Below are 17747 nucleotides of genomic sequence, written 5' to 3' on the forward strand. Positions count from 1 at the left end.
CAGGTAACACTGGTGAGGTTTTTGGGATCTTTGTCCTTCAAAGCAGCAACTATGTACCGTGGAGCCATGTTGTACTTCGTCATGTCATTCACAAACTGTCTTTTATGAACTTTTAGACGGTACAATATGTCATGACCTTCTAAATCCATAGATAGTTTATGATTATGCAACCCACACCTAACTATCACCTTTCAACCACTACCACTCAACGCAAATCTCAACTTAAAAGGACATTTCACTTTCATACTATAAATGCCCTCTGAGGATTTATTACTTCAGATGCATTCTTCTTTTTATAATTTCCTCCTATGTCATAACCTAGAATCAGTTTATCTTTCCTATCTCGCTTCCCATTTGCAATATCAGAACGAAAAGTCACAACAATAATACCATACTGTTTGTTGATATTATGTGTCCATGATAATACTTCAGACCGAGACTCAAATATCTATCAGTTATATTATATAAAATGTATATTATCAATATCATACAGAGGTGATACAATATTTAATTTAAATTTATTACATAAAAAACATACTGCGTTAGTGGTGAAGAACTCCGTAAAATTTGTATAAGATCCTACCGACTCTGGACCATACAAATAAATCATTTTTTTGTTTTCTGCACTGCTACTGAAAATTTAAAGTACAAATAAAATTCCGATATATAAATTTTTTGAAATTTCCGATATTCCAAAAATGTTAAATTTCCATAAGTTTTGTTTTTTTTCCGAAAATTTCAACAATTTTTTGATATGGATTTAAGATTTCTAAAAAAATATCAGAATTTTTGATATTTTTTTATTAAAATTTTTCAAAATCTAATAGAAATGTAAGATTTTTCAAAAATATTTATTAGAAATTCAATTAATAACAAACAATTCTAGGATTGACTTAATTTAAGGAGTATTATTCAAGAAGAATAAATAATATTTAAAAAAAAATCAAAGCCTTCATGTAGGAGGGAGTCAAATGGAAGATTGAAAGAGAGTAGATCAAGAATGAGGATTGGAATTTAGCATATAGGAATTAGTATGTTGATTGTGTGTTCGATCTCATTGTATCCTTTTCAGTAATCAGGCAGGGCAACATTTCGAATAGTAGCATACACAACGAACATGGCTTTTGGGGGAATATTCACTAGTTTAGTTTAGTTTGCTAAGATGCAGTTCTTGCAATGCTTTCCTGAATATATAACCCTAAAAGGTTTCTGTTGCTAGTGAATAATAGTTTTTCGTTTTTATTTGGAGGGTTAGAGGTGAAGCACAACTTTGTACTTATTGATTATCATTTTTTGGCAGTTATATAGGAAGTTTTAATCCATTTACCTCAGTCTGCATGATGTTGCCTATATCACTAACTTGGTTTGTTTCTAGGAAATCAAACTTCCTTCACCTTTTATGTATTTTTTTACTGTTGTTTACTGAAATCTAAATATAAATGTTGCATAATATGTATTTTCCAAGAATGATATTTTACATATTGAAGGGTATGTCTACAGTACAGTTATAGTGGAGGAAATAATACTGCAGTAGCACATATCTTACAGTTACAAATTGTATAAATGTTTCAATGTTTTTATGCATTTTACTATATTTACTATTGAAATTGTAATATATGTCAACATAGTGATTATTTGTTCTCCTTCTAGAGAATATTTAGTGTGTCAAGTAATTTATTAATCAATGATTCAGATGTGCAGTATATATTTATACAGATGGATTTATTTTTCATCATTTTATTTTTGTAGGGTAAGTCCTCTACCCCTGTGACTAAAGAAGACCTTGGAAGGGCTACATGGACTTTTCTTCACACTCTTGCTGCTCAGGTTTTGTGACTTTTGTCATTGCAACTGTCCTGATAGTGATTCTATTGGTTCCCCCATTCTTTTCAATCACCTAGTTTTGCCATTACTTTATCTGAGAAGTAGGTGGACAAATATATTAGTGAGTCCCGTTCTCGATGATGTTATTGTCTCTTAACTGCTTTAGATGGGATTGAGATGTTCTTTCAATTTCAACAAATTTAACTTTGTATTTGTGATACATTTTCATGTGGTTAATCACTATTGAATGATTGTTGTGTAAGTGTAACCATTGATCATATAACTCCACATTAGAAAAATTATATCAGGAGCTGTTTCTCGTTATCATGGTGTTCTACCACCCGGTTACCAAGTTTTTCAATATCTTCAAATTTTTGTTTCCTTCATATCCACAAGTAAGCTAATGGATTATACTAGTTTTTCTTAGTTGTTGGCTCCTATGAAGCACAAATACCTCTATGAGGAAGCGTATCGCGGTGTCCGACAAGCATCGGTATCCGACACTTGTATGACACCCGTACGACACATGTCATACAAGTGTTCCAAAAATGATTTTTTTTTCTTTGCTTCTACACTTTGAATTGATGTCCGACACACGTATGACACTCATACAACACATGTCAGACTAATTCAAGCTAGTGTTTCAAATAGATTTTGTTTTTTTACTTGCTTCAACACACCTAATACTTTTTTTTTGTGACAAATCTCACACATCTAAAAGGGTTAAATGTGTATTAAAGCAATGTTATCAATGAAGAATTAAAGACATTAATTTTGATCAGAATATTTTTAATTCTTTTAATAATAAATGGATAAATGAAGGTCAAATATATGTAGCAGTGTCGGTGTCCTATGTTTTCGGCATTATTGGTGTCGGAGTGTTTGTGTCATGTCTCGTTATCCGGTGTCCGCATCATGGCCTGTTGCCCGGTGTCGGAGTCCATGCTTCACCTTCCCAAATCTTTACATGTTAATTTCATCTACAAATTTGATTTATCATTTTACGACGCACATACTTTATTTTTCTTTCACTTTTGTACCTGAGGATGTTCAGAAGGGAAAATATAGTTAATATTTTTCTTGTTTATGGAGTTATAATGGGTCTGATTTTTAAGTTCTATCACACAACTGAAACAACAAATTGAAAGATTTGACATTTTTAAACATACATCTCTGAACAACCTAGTTTCTATTTTCAGTATCCAGACAATCCTACAAGACAACAGAAGAAGGATGTAAAAGAACTGGTATTTTCTTTCCCCACTCTTTCCTTGTTATAAATTATGGAATTTCTTATAGTAAGAAGTTAGATAACACGAAGGTTTTATTTAGTATTATAATTGATAGAAGAAAACCCTTTCAATTAAACTAATGCTGTGTTATTGTCATACGAAACTATGATACTGATATATGATTTATCATGTTTACAATATTACAAATAATTTTTTCTTGTTTTACCTGTCCTTTAATTAAACTTTTGCTTCATTTGGTCAAATACAAAGAGCTGTAAACAGTAATACAAAGAACCAATAACACCAAGGCCTTATTTAGTACTATAATTTATAGGAGAAAACCGTTTCAGTTAAATCAATGCCGTGGTATTGTCTTATGAAACTATGATACTGGTATATGATTTATCATATTGACATGATTTAATAGTATACTTATATTAAGTTTTTGAGAGAAATTTTCAAAATTTTCTGTCTTGTTTTACCTGTCCTTTAATTAAACTTTTGGTTCGTTTAGTCCAAATATAAAGAGCTGTAAGCAATAATATAAATGGTACAAAATGCAGATAACATCAAGTCATGTTTTAGATGTCTGATGTGGCGGTTTTGTACAATGGATGAGTTTATTAGATATAATTTACTTAGTTGAAAATTTCCTCCATATGGTAGCAGTATATGCATTTTGTTATCCTTTTGGAAAATACAATTCTTGTTGTAACAGACTGTATTTGCACCACAGGTACAGATCTTGTCTCGAATGTACCCTTGCAGTGAATGTGCAAATCACTTTAAAGAAGTTCTTAGGTATATTAATCTTTCACCATTTAATTGATTAGGATTTTTTGTTTTGGTTTTGCTCCCCTTCTTTTTTTTTTTCCATTTAAATTTCCATTTTTTTTCAGACTGTCAGACTATCGCTTTCTATAAACTTTATTTTAGTATGAATGAACAATAAATGGATGATATCCTTGATGTAGTGGTTGGAGTAGGATTTCATCCCTTGCTTTATTGGTGAAGGTGAAGCCTTTACCCGACAATATGATGAGTTTTCTTAATCATAAATTGAAAATTATTCTTCCTTTTTTTGTCACGGGTTTGGTATATGTCCCCCATGTTTTGTATTCTTTTTCTATTTTTTAATATAAAGTTTTGGTATATTATAATTGATAGAATCTAACATGCCAACATAGTTAGAATTCAGCGATGTCTTTGCATGGCATTTCTTGCTTAAAAAACAACAATGATTGAAGTTGCTTCTATGTGACTAGAAGATCACAGATTTAAATTGTAAAATCAATCTCTTGCAAATGGAAGATAAGGTTGCCTACAATAGACCCACAGTGGATCCGACCCTTCCCTGGACATTGTCATGACATGAGTTTTGTAGCATTGCTTATGATCAATTGGATCAACTTTGTAAACTAGTGATGGATATTATTGAATATTCCTGACATTTGACTAATTTACAGCAGTTACTCGAGGGTGTTAACATGTGTGATTCTGATTTATCTTTTAGATATCAGTTTGCTTCTCGATAACGAATATGGATTTCTTGTCTGTGCTTCAAAAGAATAAAATTGAGTATTCCCTTTAAAATTGATCTATTTACTCGTCGGTTTCCTATAGTTTTCCAAAAGTACTATTCAGTCTTGTAAATTTTTGTAGTCAAACAAGATATGTTTGGAACAATACAAGTTAGTTAGATGTAGAGAGCATTTCCAATTAGCATCCGGAAATCCTTGTCTCCTTATTTACAACTAAATTGACCAACATTTCTCTGTTCATCTGAAGCTTTCTCCAAATTTTCACAATTTGACTCTATTCACAAAAATTAAGGAAACTACTATGTTTCTATTTTTTTTGTTCTAATAGCCTAGTGGCTGGAATTTTCATCTCCTAAAGATGAATAAGTGGGATGTCGCAGGTTCGAACCTCTGCGTCCTTGCATCTGATATCCCTGCACAACTACCAATTGAGTTGGTTTAACGGGACGTAAACTACTATGTCTCATTAGTATTGTTTGAGTTGTTTTAACTTCAACCTATTTTCTTAGTAGGTTGTGACCTTAATTGTCTTTGCACTCCAATATAGTAGCTCTTAGGGATCTTTGATATAGTAGCATGATTCAGAGACACATGCTGCAGTTTTTACATGGTGCACTACATTGTTACAATAATAAGAAATAGCCAAATCTATTTGCTTGTTTAACGGCTATGTTTGTCATCTAAAATTTCTAATATACACAAGCTCTTACTTGATTGCTCCTTGATATGTTTGGCAGATCAAATCCTGTACAGTCGGGGTCACATGCTGAATTTTCTCAGTGGCTATGTCATGTGCATAATGTTGTCAATAGAAGGTAAATATAATTGCTGTTATCTTTTGACTTATATATCTCAAACCTTTTTTGTTCTTTGGATTTTGTCGGCCACATTTAGTATGATAATGGGCAAGCCAAGCTCTGTTAAAACTTGGTATGCTTTTCTCTAATATAGACAAACATCTTTCACGAAAGGTGAAATCTTTGACAGATGTTCCAATTTTTATTCCATGGAAAGTTTCCTAGTGACAACAGTCTGCTACTGGTTAACACGTCCTTGTTATGTTTATGCCTAAGAAAAATGCCCCCACCCGTTTTAAATATTAAGAATTAAAACTGATAGGTTTGGTTGAACTTTAATTTCCATTTTCTGTTGCACTTTATAGAAGGGTTAAAGATAAAATCATGCATGGATTTCCACTATCCACCTAACCCACTTTCCAAATGGGTTTCCACTCTCCTCCTAACAACAAATGTGATTTGGATAGAATTAGTTTTTTAAAATTGATTTGGTTACAATTGTGATTTGCATATTGATGCTTTTACTCTGAAACACAAGTTTGATAAAAAATTAGTGTTGTTAATTTTTCAATCTAGATCAAAAGATAATTTTGATCACTTCTAGGAAAACTGAGATTTGGAGGCATAATCAAATTTTCAGAAATATCAGACATCTTTATTTTGATTAAAATCATGTCGGTAGATGAAAAAGTCAGTTATAATACAATTCATCGTAAAACCAAACACTTAATATCCCAAAAGTTTTTATGACAAAGTGGTCTGGATCAATCTGGACTCATCCTTGGAATCTCATTGTTGTAAATGATGGCTTTTTACCCGAGCTGTTTTGAGGGTGTGCAAGACGGACTACTGCACATGATCTAAAATTTGTCAGGGTTTAAAATATGGTTAAATAAGATATCTTAATTGTTTTGTCATGATTGAACTGTGGTTAACCTATCCATGATCTCTAAAAATTTGAGACGGCCCTGCATTTTACATATTTTCTTACATATTATAAAATGAGCTTGTGTTTTCCCCACAATCATGCATTAAACACAAATGAGAGTGCATAAAATATCTTGTGTCATACACCAAACACACTTTTAATATGAAATGTTGGTCCTACATATGTTATTGTTTCTTGTACATACTTGAGTAGCTGGCTTACAGATATATCTAACAAACTAGTGTATATTGTTTTGAAACTCCGTTCCTATGACACTGAATGTATTTTGACAGCATCGGCAAACCAGTATTTCCTTGTGAACGAGTTGATGCAAGGTGGGGAAAACTCGAGTGTGAGCAGAAAGCATGCGAGATTATTGGAAGTACATCAATTTTTGGGAAGATATAATAAAAAAATATTTTAACTTTAGGGAAATTATTATACCACACAAGCTATGCATTGAAATATAACTGTTTAATACATCTTTTTTTATAGGACAAGATTGTTATCTTCTGACTTTATACCAGAGAATGCAAATAAATTATGTTAGTCTCTTGTATTCAACAATATAAGCTTTGTTTAGTCTATAAAGTTTGGAATATATTAATTTTACTTTCTATAATTTTGTTGTTGTTTTCAATTCTATTTTTAGTAAAAAAGTGTTTTTTAATATTTTCATCAAAGACGGTAAGCTTTCAATATTTACACTCTTTATGCACAAATAATTTTTTTTTCTTTCAGTTGAAGAGAAGTTACTTTTGATGGAGTTTATATATATAATCAATTTGTTTTCTGAGATTTCAGTATTTGAGGAACACAAATTTAATGTTTATATGAAATTAGAGTATTCATCAAACTAAAATTGTTAGGGATGACAATTGTAAAATTCTGCAAAATAGATATGGGTATGGCCATAGAAAACCATCCATAATTGATAGGGTAAAAATTTGTAAAATAAATATGGACCCAGACACAAACAATTATCCATACTGCACTATATATATTTTCATTTTTATTAATCGAACAATTTTATAAAATAAATCACTTTTTAATATAAATATTTATTTATTTTTTTATCTCAATAATAACGTTCTCAAATTATTTTAAATGCTCTTATCTCAATAATAACATCTTCAAATTTTTGTAAATATTTTTTAAAAATTTAAAATGATATGATAAATTATAATTAATTAATTAATTTTAATTAAAAATGCAGATAAATAAATATGAGTATGGGTATTTAAATATTCATAAATATAAATATATGTATAAATATTGATGTCCACGCGGATATGAGCTTGAATACGAAGTTAGAATGATACTATAGTACATTATCGAAATCTGTCAATTGTCATCCCTATGTATAATGATTTTGTTAAAGGTTACTCTTTTAATCCTGAATAATATTAGAAAATTTTTATATATATTTTCTCGAGTCATTATTATATATTAATCAAACGAGTGTTAATAAAATGAATTTTTATTTATAATAGTGAGGAGAGACAAGAGATAATGTGCACAAAATGAGCTATTACATAAATGTGATACTTTGATATACTTGAATGAAATGAATAAATAAAGAAATTTATTCCATTCCATTTTGTTTAATTTATTGTCATTTTTATTGCAGTAAATATTTTAGAGTAGGTAATGAAATGATATTTTATAATTAATTTATTTAAACAATAGAATATCTGTTATACACTTAGTTCTCTTTTAGTCTATTCAATTCTTTTCCGTTTTGTTTTGTCCATTATTTTAAAGAGAATATGAATGAATTTATCAAGATTACTATAAATTAGATGAATAGTTCAGAGTCTTTCTTTTAAACCGCAGACCCCTTTTTAAAAATCAAATTTTAAAATATCTTAAATTAAAAAAAATTAGACAATTGTCCTCTTTTCTGACCATCATGATTTGATGGATGATAAGAATTGAGATTCAACAAAGAAGGAGTTTGATCATGGCTGAAGAATCAATATATAGATATATTTTTTTCTTTTTCCGTTATGGATGTTCAAGTCCTTTCATTGACCGAGGGCCCACACAGAATAAAATGCAGGATACCCTAGATAGTCGAGCTCTTCTTCAAACAGAGTAGTATTTGGCAGAAAAACAATCAATGATTCAAATTAAATAACAACAACAAACAAAAGAAGCCAAAGTTATGACTCATCAAGATTAGCTGGCACTGATCTAAAGATTTGACGCATACGACAACTCATCATATTTGGAATGATTTGCATTTTTATTGCCTTCAATACCGTTGCTGGAGAGAGTGAAATTATTGAGGGCCAAATATAAAAAAAGTATAGTAGTAATAACTAATAAAAAAAATTAATTAATTTGTATATAGAAAACTAATTTTCTTTTCTTTCTATTATCTAACTCGATTTTGTGTTTTCAAGTTAAATTTAAAAATAATTTTAAAAAAATAAAAAATATTATTTGTTAAAATAAGATTTTTGTTAAATTGTAATTCCTTGGATCGAAAAAGGTTGCTCGACAGAACAATGAAGTGTCGAACCATCTAGTCTGTTGAGTTGTGTTAGCGTCGAAGTGTTGAAGCATGTTGCTTCATACATGATTTCAACTTAGACCTATTTTAGTAGTGTTAACTATTTTAGGCTTTTATAGTTTTGGGTTTTGCCTTGAGGTCAAAGTCAACCTAAATCTATAAATAGACGGAGTAACCCTTATTTTTGTAATGAAGTTAATAGAGTATTCATAACATTGTATTCACAATATTTTGCAGTTACAAAGTGAATAAGAAGTTTTCCACAATTTGTGGGCAGAGAGAAACTCTGCAGAATTTTAATTCTTCTTCTCCTTCGTCGTTCTTTACACTCTTTCTTTCTCCATTGTTCTTTTCTTTTATTGTCATTGTGTGAGTGATAACAATCTTGTTCATTAAGATTGATTGAAATTCCCCATAGGTTTTGGGGGATTTCCAACATCTGGTATAAAGAGCTCCGGTTTAATCGATTTGTGGGAAGAAAATCACCATGTCAACGAATCATCCAAACATGCATTTTTGAGCAAATCTTCCGATTCTCAAGAACAACAATTATGAGAATTGGTGCAAACAGATAAATGTTGTATTCTGTTATCAAGATCTTTGGGATCTTATGAAGGAAGGAGTAACAACGCTTCAAGAAGCCGCGACAGATCAAGAAAAGGCTGCACATAAAGAATTGAAGAAGAAAGATTATAAAGCTCTCTTTATAATCCATCAATGTGTTGATGTAGATAACTTTGAAAAGGTTAATGATGCAGAGTCGGCGAAAGAAGCATGGGAAATTTTGGAGAAATCGTTTGGAGGCGCGGAGAAGGTGAAAGAGGCGAGGTTACAACTCACAAAAGAACGTATGAATTGCTTCAGATGGAAGACAATGAAAGCATAACTGATTTTTTCACCAAGGTTATGAAACTAGTGAATCAAATGAAGGTATGCAGAGGAATGTTGACATCAAAATCTGTTGTTGGAAAGATCTTAAGGTCGTTGGCTCCAAAGTTCGATCACGTGGTAGTAGCCATAGAAGAGTCGAAAGATTTGTCAAAACTGACAAAGGAAGAGCTTCAAGGGACACTTGAATCTCATGAACAAAGAATGACTAAAAGAGCTGTAGGAAAGTCGAAGAGTGATATGGATTTACAAGCTCAATCAACAAAAGAAAGAAAAGGAAGCTGGAATGGCAACAATGACAGAGGAGGTTACAACAATTCGACTGGTCAAAATTGGCAAGAAGGAAACTGGTCGAATAAGAAAAAACCCTGGAACCAAGCCAACCAAAAAGGTGATGTTGCAGGTAGAGGAAGATGTGGTGGTCAAAAGCCAGACAAGGGTCACATTAAGTGTTACAATTGTCAGAAGTATGGTCACTATTCTAGTGATTGTCTAGAAAAGAAGAAGAATCAAGAAACTTATGCAAAGCTGGCGAAACATGAAGAAGAAGACACGTTGCTGATGGTTACAATAAGAGATGAATGGATATGGCATTACATACTCGGCCATCTCAATTTTAAAGACATCAGAGATTTTAAGAGAATAAATATGGTTTGAGGATTACCAGAAATCGACATTCCAAACGAAGTATGTGAAGAATGTGTGCAGGCAAAGCAACATAAGAACAACTTCAGTAAGGATGCAGGAAGCAGGTCGAAGGCAATTCTTGAAGTCATATACTAAGGGAGAAGGAATTTGTAAAGTGAAAATCTGAACATGGAGTATATGTAAGAAGAAGCAAGAGTGAATTGCTTATATTATGCCTCTATGTCGATGACCTATTGATAACAGGTAGCTGCAAGAAGGAGATCGAAGACTTCAAAGGTGATCTCAACAAGGAATTTGAAATGTCAGATTTGGGTAACATTTCATATTTCCTTGCCATCGAATTATATAATAGTGGTAAATGTTTGATGATGCACCAAATAAGGTATGTAGGCAGAATACTCAAGAGATTTGAGATGCAAGATTGCAACCTAACTTAAACTCCAGTTGAACCCAGATTACAACTATCGAAAGATTCAAACGAATATGATGTCGACCCAACCCAATACAGAATACTTATTGGGTCACTCCGATACCTTTGTCACACAAGGCCTGACTTAGCATACAGTGTAGGTATGGTGAGTAGGTTCATGCAGAAGCCAAAGGTATCACATATAGCACCAGCGAAGAGGATACTAAGGTATCTGAAAGGAACTCTCGACTATGGCATTTTATTTCCTACAGTTGATGAAGGAAAAGAATGCAAATTAGTGGGATACACCGACTCAAGTTGGTCTAGTGATGCTGAGGATCAAAATTCCACAACTGGCTATGTGTTTATGCTAGGTGGTATACTAGTTTCTTGGAGTTCAAGAAAAGAGCCAGTAGTGGCATTATCTTCGTGCAAAGCAGAATATATAGCTGCTTCTCTTTGTGCATGTCAAGCAACGTGGATGGTGAATCTGGTCAAAGAGATAACAACGAAGAGTCATGGAGCAATTACCATGAAGATTGGAAGCATGTCACCTATCAATCTGGCGAAGAATCCGATAGCACATAGTTGAAGCAAGCACATCAAGATGAGGTTTCATTATCTTCGAGAGCAGGTAGCAGATGGTAAGATGAATGTGGAACATTGCAGAACTGAGAATCAGATTACAGACATCATGATGAAGGGAGTGCAGGTCGAAGTGTTCATAAGACTAAGAGCTATGATGGATATAGATAGCTTAGACACAATGAATTAGGTGGTGTGTTGAATTATAATTCCTTGTGTAGAAGCAGGTTGTTCGACAGAACAAGGAAGTGTCGAACCATCTAGTGTGTTGAGTTGTGTTAGTGTCGAAGCATGTTGCTTCATACAGGATTTCAACTTAGGCATATTTTAGTAGTGTTAGCTGTTGGTTCTATGTGTTGGTAGAAATTTTGGTAAAACCTAGAGTGTTCATAAGTTGTCACAAGTGTTGTCTTGACATAAGATAACATGTACCTGCAGGATGTTTAAAATGTGAATATGCAGGATTTTACTGAGATGTCAGACCCGATGTCATGACATCTGTATACAGAACATTCAGTCTAAATGTTATGTATTGTGTGATTGCGTTTTTAATGCTAATCTATTTGTGATTGATGTAATGATTGAACGCGCCCTCAATCAGTAATTAAAACCAGATTGACTTATTTTCCAACAAGATATAATCAGCTGTCATGAGAAGATATGAATGGAAAATAGTTTTAGGGTTTTGTGATGTCCAAGCCCAGCCAAACACTTCTATAAATAGGGCATGGAATATCTGGTTTTATACACAAGAAATAATGAACAAAATATTGAGAGAGAATAAGGGTTTTAGTCTTATGTGGTAGTGTGTATTATGAGCCATTCATTCATCCATAGATGATTGAATTGGACTGACTTTGGAATTGTAATTTGTCCACTCTAAGCTTTGAAGCATGAGTGTGTGTTTACTTTATTGAAGCTTTTAAGCAAGATCAAGTATGTGTCTTTGAAGAGTGTCTTCTTTTCATTGTAATTCTTGTTTTATATCACTTCTGTGATTGAGGGGGAGTGAGTAGGATCTCATATCTAAGAGTTCTTAGGTAGAAGTCACACGGGTAGAGATTAGGTGAAAAGACTGTAACTTGAAGTTGTTTACTGAAAGTCTTTGAACTGATTCTGTTTAGTGGATTTCCTTCCTGGCTTGGTAGCCCCCATACGTAGGTGAGTTTGCACCGAACTGGGTTAACAATTGCTTATGTCTCTTGCATTACTGTTCTTTATCTTTTATCATGTTTGTATTGTTCAGATATTAGTGTCGTGACATTACCTTTGATATCTCATATCTGATACTAGAATTTCAATTGGTATCAGAGTAGGCATCCTGCTCTGGTTCTGGATGAGATCTAGGGACGTTACTTTCTAGTACTATGGATAGAGACGGAGGATCTGTTCACAGACCACCTATTCTGGATGGATCCAACTATGACTACTGGAAACCTCGAATGATAGCCTTTCTAAAATCTTTGGATAATAAGGCTTGGAAGGCTGTTTTAACAGGCTGGGAACATCCAGTTATTACTAATGAAGGAGAAGTTACAACTGATAAGAAGGCCGAGGAACAATGGACCAAGGAGGAGTGTGATCTAGCCCTTGGGAACTCTAAAGCGTTGAATGCTATATTCAATGGAGTAGATAAGAACATCTTCAGATTGGTAAACAACTGTGAGGTGGTTAAACATGCTTGGAACATTCTCAAAACTACTCATGAAGGCACCTCTAGAGTGAAGATGTCTAGACTGCAGCTGCTCACTACCAAGTTTGAGAATTTGAGGATGAAAGAAGATGAAAATATTCATGAATTTCATATGAATATCCTTGAAATTTATAATGCTTCAGGAGCCCTGGGTGAGAAGATGTCAGATGAAAAACTAGTGAGGAAAATACTCAGGTCACTTCCTAAGAGATTTGCCATGAAAGTGACAGCCATAGAAGAGTCTCAAGACATTTCCAATATGAGAGTTGATGAGCTAATTGGATCCCTCCAAACATTTGAGATGGGAATGTGTGATGGATCTGAAAAGAAAGTCAAAAGCATAGCCTTCATGTCAAACACTGAAGAGAAAGAGGAAGAAAGTGGTCAAGATACTGATGAAGATCTGGAAAATGATGTAGCATTAATGGGAAGACAGTTCAACAGAATTCTGAAAAAGATGGATGTAAGGTCTAAGGCTAATGTCAAGAACATCTCAACTGACATCAGTAAATCCAATAATGCTGGAAGAAGAACAAGATCTGATGAAAAGACCAAAGAAGGAAAAGGAGTTCAGTGCCATGAATGTGATGGGTATGGACACATTAGAGCTGAATGTGGAACCTACCTCAAGAAACAGAAGAAGAGTCTTGCTGCTACTTGGTCTGATAAGAGTGAAACAGAAGAGTCTGCAAATCTTGTGACTTCCTTGACTGGAAGATGGGGTTCTGATGAAGACTCAAGTGATGATGAAGTAACCTTTGATGAGTTAAACACTACCTACAGAAAGTTGTGTAACATAAGTGAAGAAGTGTGTTAACAAGTTGAAAGTCAGAAGAAAGTGATAACTCAACTAGAGAATGAGAAGGCAGAACATTTGGAAACCATCTCTAAGTTGAAGACTGAAGCAATGTTCTTGAATTCCAAACTGGATGAGATGACAAAGTATGTCAGAATGCTAAACAATGGATCTGACACCTTAGACAAAATTCTCCAGACTGGACAAATGGCAGGAGACAAGTCTGGCATTGGGTTCAATGAATCCAAACCTGAGTGCAGTCACACTGGTAGCAAACCAAAAATGTCACATCATATGTCACAACATCATAAAGGAAAGCAGAAAGGGAAACATCAAAGATGGAGATGTCATTACTATGGAAAATTTGGCCACATAAAACCATTCTGCTATAAGTTGTATGGCTATCCTAGTCCTTCTCATTATCAACCTAGACCCAAACATGACATACCTGTCAACATGAAATAATGGGTTCCTAGGACTGGTGTTACAAACATGATAGCTCACACTTCCCTCAGAGTTTCAGCCAAAGAAGACTGGTATTTTGACAGTGGGTGCTCCAAACACATGACTGGAAACAAAAACCTACTAACTAACCTTCATGCTCATGCCACTAGCTATGTAACCTTTGGTGATGGAGCAAAGGGTGAAATCAAGGGGATTGGTAAGCTAAACTGCCTTGGAGTCCCTAACCTTGACAATGTCCTTCTTGTTAAGGGACTGACTGCAAACCTAATAAGCATCAGTCAACTATGTGACCAAGGTCTAACTGTAAACTTCATAAAAACTGAATGTCTGATTACTAATAAAGAAAATGAAGTGATCATGAAAGGAGTCAGGTCTAAGGACAACTGCTATATGTGGAGTTCCCAAGAAACTGGTTATTCATCAATGTGTACTCTAACCAACGAAGAAGAAGTGAAGATATGGCATCAAAGATTGGGCCATCTGCATCTTAAAGGAATGAAGAGGATTATATCAGTTGAAGTTGTTAGAGGAATTCCAAACTTGAAGATTGATGAAGGAAGAGTTTGTGGGGAGTGTCAGATTGGAAAACAGACAAAGATGTCACATCAGAAGCTCAGACATGACACCACTTCCAGAGTGCTGGGACTTCTCCATATGGACTTGATGGGACCCATGCAGGTGGAAAGTCTTGGTCGGAAGAAGTATGCTTATGTAGTGGTGGATGACTTCTCCAGATACACTTGGGTCAATTTTATAAGAGAAAAATCTGATGTATTTGAAATCTTCAAAGATCTTTGTCTAAGACTTCAAAGAGAAAAAGAAAGTCAGGTTATCAAAATCATAAGTGATCATGGGAAGGAATTTGAGAACAATAAATTTGCTGAATTCTGTGCATCAGAAGGAATTAGTCATGAATTCTCATCTCCCATTACTCCTCAGCAAAATGGTGTGGTAGAAAGGAAAAATAGAACTCTCTAAGAATCAGCCAGAGCTATGATTAATGCTAAGAAATTGCCCTACCACTTCTAGGCTGAAGCTATGAACACAGCCTGTTATGTTCACAATAGAGTAACCTTGAAGAAAGGGACTCCTACTACCTTATATGAAGTCTGGAAAGGGAGAAGACCTACAATCAAATACTTTCATGTGTTTGGTAGTAAATGTTATATCTTGACTGATCATGAACGAAGAAGGAAGATGGATCCCAAGAGTGATGAAGGAATATTTCTGGGCTACTCAACAAACAGCAGAGCATATAGAGTCTTTAATTCCAGAACAAAAGTAATGATGGAATCTATCAATGTTGTGGTTGATGATCAGCAGACTGATGTCACAGACGATGTTGAGACATCCCTAAATGATCCCCCGACTGATTTCCCAGACAAAAGTAATGAGAATGAACTCACTCAAGCTGAACCTGAAGCTGGCATAATTAATAAGGGACCCTCTATCAGAATTCAAAAGGATCATCCTAAAGATCTCATTATAGGAGACCCAAATAAAGGGGTCGCAACTAGATCAAGGGAAGTGATCTCACATGGCTGTTTTGTGTCCAAGATTGAGCCTAGGAATGTCAAGGAAGCCTTGACTGATGAATTCTAGATCAATGCCATGTAGGAAGAGTTAGGCCAATTCAAGAGAAATGAAGTTTGGGAATTGGTTCCAAGACCTGAAGGAATAAATGTCATTGGAACAAAGTGGGTGTACAAGAATAAATCTGATGAACAAGGGGTGGTTACTAAAAATAAAGCAAGATTAGTAGCACAAGGATACACTCAAGTTGAAGGAGTTGACTTTGATGAAACATTTGCCCCTGTAGCTCGCCTTGAATCCATTAGACTATTGCTTGGAGTGGCATGTATTCTGAAGTTTAAACTGTTCCAAATGGATGTAAAAAGTGCCTTCTTGAATGGCTACTTAAATGAGATATTATATGTGGAACAACCTAAAGGATTTATAGATCCAAATCTTCCAAAGTATGTGTACAAGTTGAGGAAAGCTCTCTATGGTTTGAAACAAGCTCCTAGGGCTTGGTATGATAGACTCACAGTGTTCCTCACTAACAATGGATACAGGAAGGGAGGCATTGACAAGACCTTATTTGTTAAGAATGAAGGAGGAAAACTCATGGTGGCTCAAATATATGTGGATGATATTGTGTTTGGTGGGATGTCAGATCAGATGGTCGAACATTTTGTTAAACAAATGTAGTCTGAATTTGAAATGAGCCTTGTTGGAGAGCTGACCTATTTTCTTGGGCTACAAGTCAAGCAGATGGAAGATTCAATCTTTCTATCTCAAAGCAAATATGCCAGAAACATTATTAAGAAGTTTGACATGGAGAATGCAAGTCATAAAAGGACACCTGCTCCTACACATCTGAAAGTCTCCAAAGAAGAAAGTGGTGTTAGTGTAGATCAAAGTCTCTACAGAAGCATGATAGGAAGTCTGCTATATCTCACAGCAAGCTGACCTGACATTGCTTTTGCTATAGGTGTTTGTGATAGATATCAAGCTGAACCAAAAGTCAGTCACATAAACCAAGTGAAAAGGATACTGAAATATGTCAATGGCACCAGTGACTATGGGATGTTGTATACTCATGGATCTGGATATATGCTGACTGGATACTGTGATGCTGACTGGGCTGGAAGTGCTGATGATAGGAAAAGCACATCAGGATGATGTTTCTTGGGGAACAAATTAATATCATGGTTTAGTAAGAAACAAAATTGTGTGTCCCTGTCCACTGCTGAAGCTGAATACATAGCAGTTGGAAGTAGTTGTTCTCAACTGGTCTGGATGAAACAGATGCTGACTGAATACAATGTCATGCAAGATGTCATGACATTGTACTGTGACAACCTGAGTGCTATAAATATTTCTAAAAATCCTATTCAGCACAGCAGAACAAAACACATTGATATTCGTTATCATTTTATTAGAGAACTAGTGGAAGAGAAAATCATAGCCCTGGAGCATGTTACTACTGAAATACAATTAGCTGATATATTTACAAAGGCTTTGGATGCTAATAAATTTGAATGTTGAAGAGGGAAATTAGGGATTTGTATCCATGAGAATTTATAGCAATTAATTTGGAGTGGAAAAGGTAATAAAAATATTGTCTGCTCACTTAAAAGAAAGTGCCCAATTTATGGTAAATCATTACCTAGTATTGAAACTTCCATCTATAGCATTTTCACACGCAACCTTAGCTCAAACATTTCCACCTTCCTCAAACTTCATCAACCTTCTCTGCTAGGGCAACATAAATCCTTCCACAAGCTCAACAAGATGTCACAACATCCTTCATCTTCTGGTTCTAAAAACACCAAACCTGCGCACAAAGCTAGAACACCCTCTATGGACTTTCTTAATGAAGACATTTTGGAAGTGATCCCCCTATCAACCATCCCATGC

General features: G+C 34.2%; 1 protein-coding gene across 1 annotated transcript; it reads left to right on the forward strand.

Annotated features, from left to right (window-relative positions):
* Positions 1-1439: 1439 nt before the first annotated feature.
* Positions 1440-6944, forward strand: LOC127137621 (FAD-linked sulfhydryl oxidase ERV1). Its single transcript, XM_051064067.1, has 7 exons — positions 1440-1488; positions 1629-1669; positions 1750-1827; positions 3024-3071; positions 3793-3857; positions 5335-5412; positions 6616-6944. Exons 1-7 carry the CDS (start codon positions 1440-1442, stop codon positions 6728-6730), a joined length of 474 nt encoding a protein of 157 aa, XP_050920024.1. The 3' UTR covers positions 6731-6944.
* Positions 6945-17747: the final 10803 nt, after the last annotated feature.

Source organism: Lathyrus oleraceus, chromosome 4 (genome assembly GCF_024323335.1).
Source record: "Lathyrus oleraceus cultivar Zhongwan6 chromosome 4, CAAS_Psat_ZW6_1.0, whole genome shotgun sequence".
Classification (NCBI taxonomy): Eukaryota; Viridiplantae; Streptophyta; class Magnoliopsida; order Fabales; family Fabaceae; genus Lathyrus; species Lathyrus oleraceus.

Bases quoted from the DNA above. Each gene is read 5' to 3' on its own strand.
- LOC127137621 (XM_051064067.1), top strand. From the start codon at position 1,440: ATGTTGCATAATATGTATTTTCCAAGAATGATATTTTACATATTGAAG. The intron at 1,489-1,628 runs GTATGTCTACAG...ATGTCAACATAG, and splicing joins GATATTTTACATATTGAAGG to TGATTATTTGTTCTCCTTCT. The intron at 5,413-6,615 runs GTAAATATAATT...GTATTTTGACAG, and splicing joins CATAATGTTGTCAATAGAAG to CATCGGCAAACCAGTATTTC.